Genomic DNA, 2,494 nt, shown 5'->3' on the forward strand with positions numbered 1-2,494 from the left:
CTTGCCGACTTCAACCTAAAGCACTTGCCGACTTCAAGATAAAGCACTTGCCGACTTCAAGCTAAAGCACTTGCCGACTTCAAGCTAAAGCACTTGCCGACTTCAAGCTAAAGCACTTGCCGACTTCAAGCTAAAGCACTTGCCGACTTCAAGCTAAAGCACTTGCCGGCACAACAGTCCTCTCACCTTCGGGAGCATCCTGCGCCGCAGCAGAGTCCGCTTCGGCCGGAGCGGACGCAAACGCTTCGAACTCCGCGTCGTCACTGACGAATGGCCGCGCCGCGTCCGCCGCCTCCTCCAGTGTGCGCAGCGCCGCGTACTTGTCCTGCTCCGTCACGTGACTGCAAGCAAGTGCCACTGGGTTAACGCATGACCGCCATGTTCTAGCTGCACCCCAAGTCTTAACCAGTTACAATGACTATGAATAATATATTTCTACGGCAGACAGGGCAAAGAATCTGCTAACAACGAACCATCTTTGAAGATCTCTTAACCAGTTACAACATTGGATTACCAACGTTATATTTCTGCGGCAGACATCGCAAGGAATCTGTTAAAAAACGAATCATCTCGGTCTGCAGGTCCGAAATTTTAATTCCAATGATAATTTGACAGTAATGAATACGATTCTATCAGCATTGGAAATAACAAATAATAAAAATAATCGAAATCACAACACGGCATTAAACAACGCAGCCCCCTCCACCCCCGTAATTTTGATGGATTTTACTATAGGTTACATAGAAGAAATCGAAATTTCCCAAGAATCAGGACCATCTGGGTTTTCAGACTCGTTTCCAAGACCGATCACAGTGCAAAAAGAGGAGGAAGATTGTGATGAAGATTGAAAGATTGGTGAAGAATTAGACTCGGCAAAGACTGCACCGCTGCCGTACCTTGCGGGGGTCGTCTTCGCCGGCGACGCCGTCTGGAAGTCGGCAAAGTCGTCCTCGTCGACCTGCCTCATCGCCGCGTGCAGCGGCCTCGACGGCTTGTTGTAATTGGACAGCCGGGCGCCGACCTCGTCGCCGTAGCAACCGGACGTCATGAACGACAGCGTGCTGCCTCCGTCGACCTCGCCGTCGGAGATGTAGATGGGGTTCTCCTCGACGAGCGCAAGCTCCCTCTCTGGCTTCTTCTCCGGCGACCTCGACACGTAGGACGCAAAGTCGTCGTCGTCGTCGGCAACGGCGACGGCGAGGTCGCGCTGGGTCGCCAATCCCCGCGCGGGGGCCGCGGCCGCCATGACACCTGCGCTCCGTCGTCCCGTTGTAGCCGGCATGCAGCTGATGTCTGACGGCTGCCCGGCGAACGCTGCTCCACGCTGCTGCTGCTGCTGATGATGACGATTATGCTGCTGCTGCGGCTGTTGCTGCTGCTGCTGCTGATGCTGCCGCTGCTGCTGCTGCTGCTGGCTGCCGTTGAGCGTGTGTAGCTGGATTGCTCCCGGCGTGACGGGCTCGCCGCCGTGCTGCTGGTGCTTCGAAGGGACGGCAAAGTCCGGATGCTGGAGCACGGGGACGGGGATGCTGCCGAGGCCGTGGATCGCCTTCAACGTCGGCACCTCGTTGCCGTGCTGCGGGGAATTTTTAATTTTTAATCATAATATTTTATAAATCAATAAATATTACACGTGCGTGCGTGCGTGCATGCGTGTACACGTACACATGCGTGCGTGCGTGTGCAGCAATCCGACAAGCGCGCGACGTGAGAAACGCTGACGGCCGACCCCCATCCTCATGCGACGCGCGGGATTCAATCGTACGCACACAGAAATCGCGGGCCCTTCGCAAAGGCGTTCCCAAATATGACGATAACATCATTTTTATACGACAACGGCGCCTTTCACTCCCAAATACGACTTCATTTTTTCGTGCTACAGCTGCACTTTTTAGCCGAACTAGTACGGTTGGTGGTTACGTAGATGCATACCTGTGCTCGTGCGATCAGGGCCAGAATGGCATACAGCTCGGGAACATTGAGCTGTCCGGGGGTGGCGAGATTGGCGAGGCTCCAGATGTGGCCGAGTAGCTCGCGCGGTAGACCGCTCGACACGAGGATCGGGAAAACAATGCTGGTGTCTATGTGATCGGTCTCCGTCGCTAAATCTGCCACCTACGGAGTGAAACAGTAAACGAATTGCTGAACGGACCTGCCTGTGTTCACTCCTGTCGGAGTTCTTGTGTGGGTGGAGACGTACCACATAAAAAATTGAAGTCGGTACAAAGCAATGGTGTGCATCGTTGCTTCGTTTGAAGTGCAGGAACGCTAAAACAAGTGCCGCAGTGCGACAGGGCTCATCTGGTGTCTGGTGTTCAGCTGATAAATTCATTTGTGCATAGCAAGACGTCTTATGTACATAAGTCTTCTTTATTCTTGTTTGACTTTCGTAGCCAATTCGAACAAATATATCAGCTACACTTTCGCACCCACCTAATCTCTATGGGCTACCTAATGTATTCTAATAACAAGAACAATAATAACAATTCAAATA

The 2,494-nt window shown here is 52.8% G+C and overlaps 1 protein-coding gene across 1 annotated transcript in view; it reads right to left on the bottom strand.

Annotated features, from left to right (window-relative positions):
* The window catches only part of LOC106805256 (synergin gamma-like), a 20,897-nt gene that overhangs the window by 10,983 nt on the left and 7,420 nt on the right, over nt 1–2,494 (bottom strand). Inside the window, exons 9-11 of the mRNA XM_014806785.1 lie at nt 1,933–2,115; nt 897–1,576; nt 187–341 (exon numbers count right to left, since the gene is read on the bottom strand). Of these exons, the coding sequence (XP_014662271.1) occupies nt 187–341; nt 897–1,576; nt 1,933–2,115 (1,018 nt within the window). The remainder of the gene's footprint in view (nt 1–186; nt 342–896; nt 1,577–1,932; nt 2,116–2,494) is intronic.

The sequence above is a fragment of the Priapulus caudatus genome, unplaced genomic scaffold (assembly GCF_000485595.1).
Source record: "Priapulus caudatus unplaced genomic scaffold, Priapulus_caudatus-5.0.1 Scaffold107, whole genome shotgun sequence".
In the NCBI taxonomy this organism is placed as follows: domain Eukaryota; kingdom Metazoa; phylum Priapulida; class Priapulimorpha; order Priapulimorphida; family Priapulidae; genus Priapulus; species Priapulus caudatus.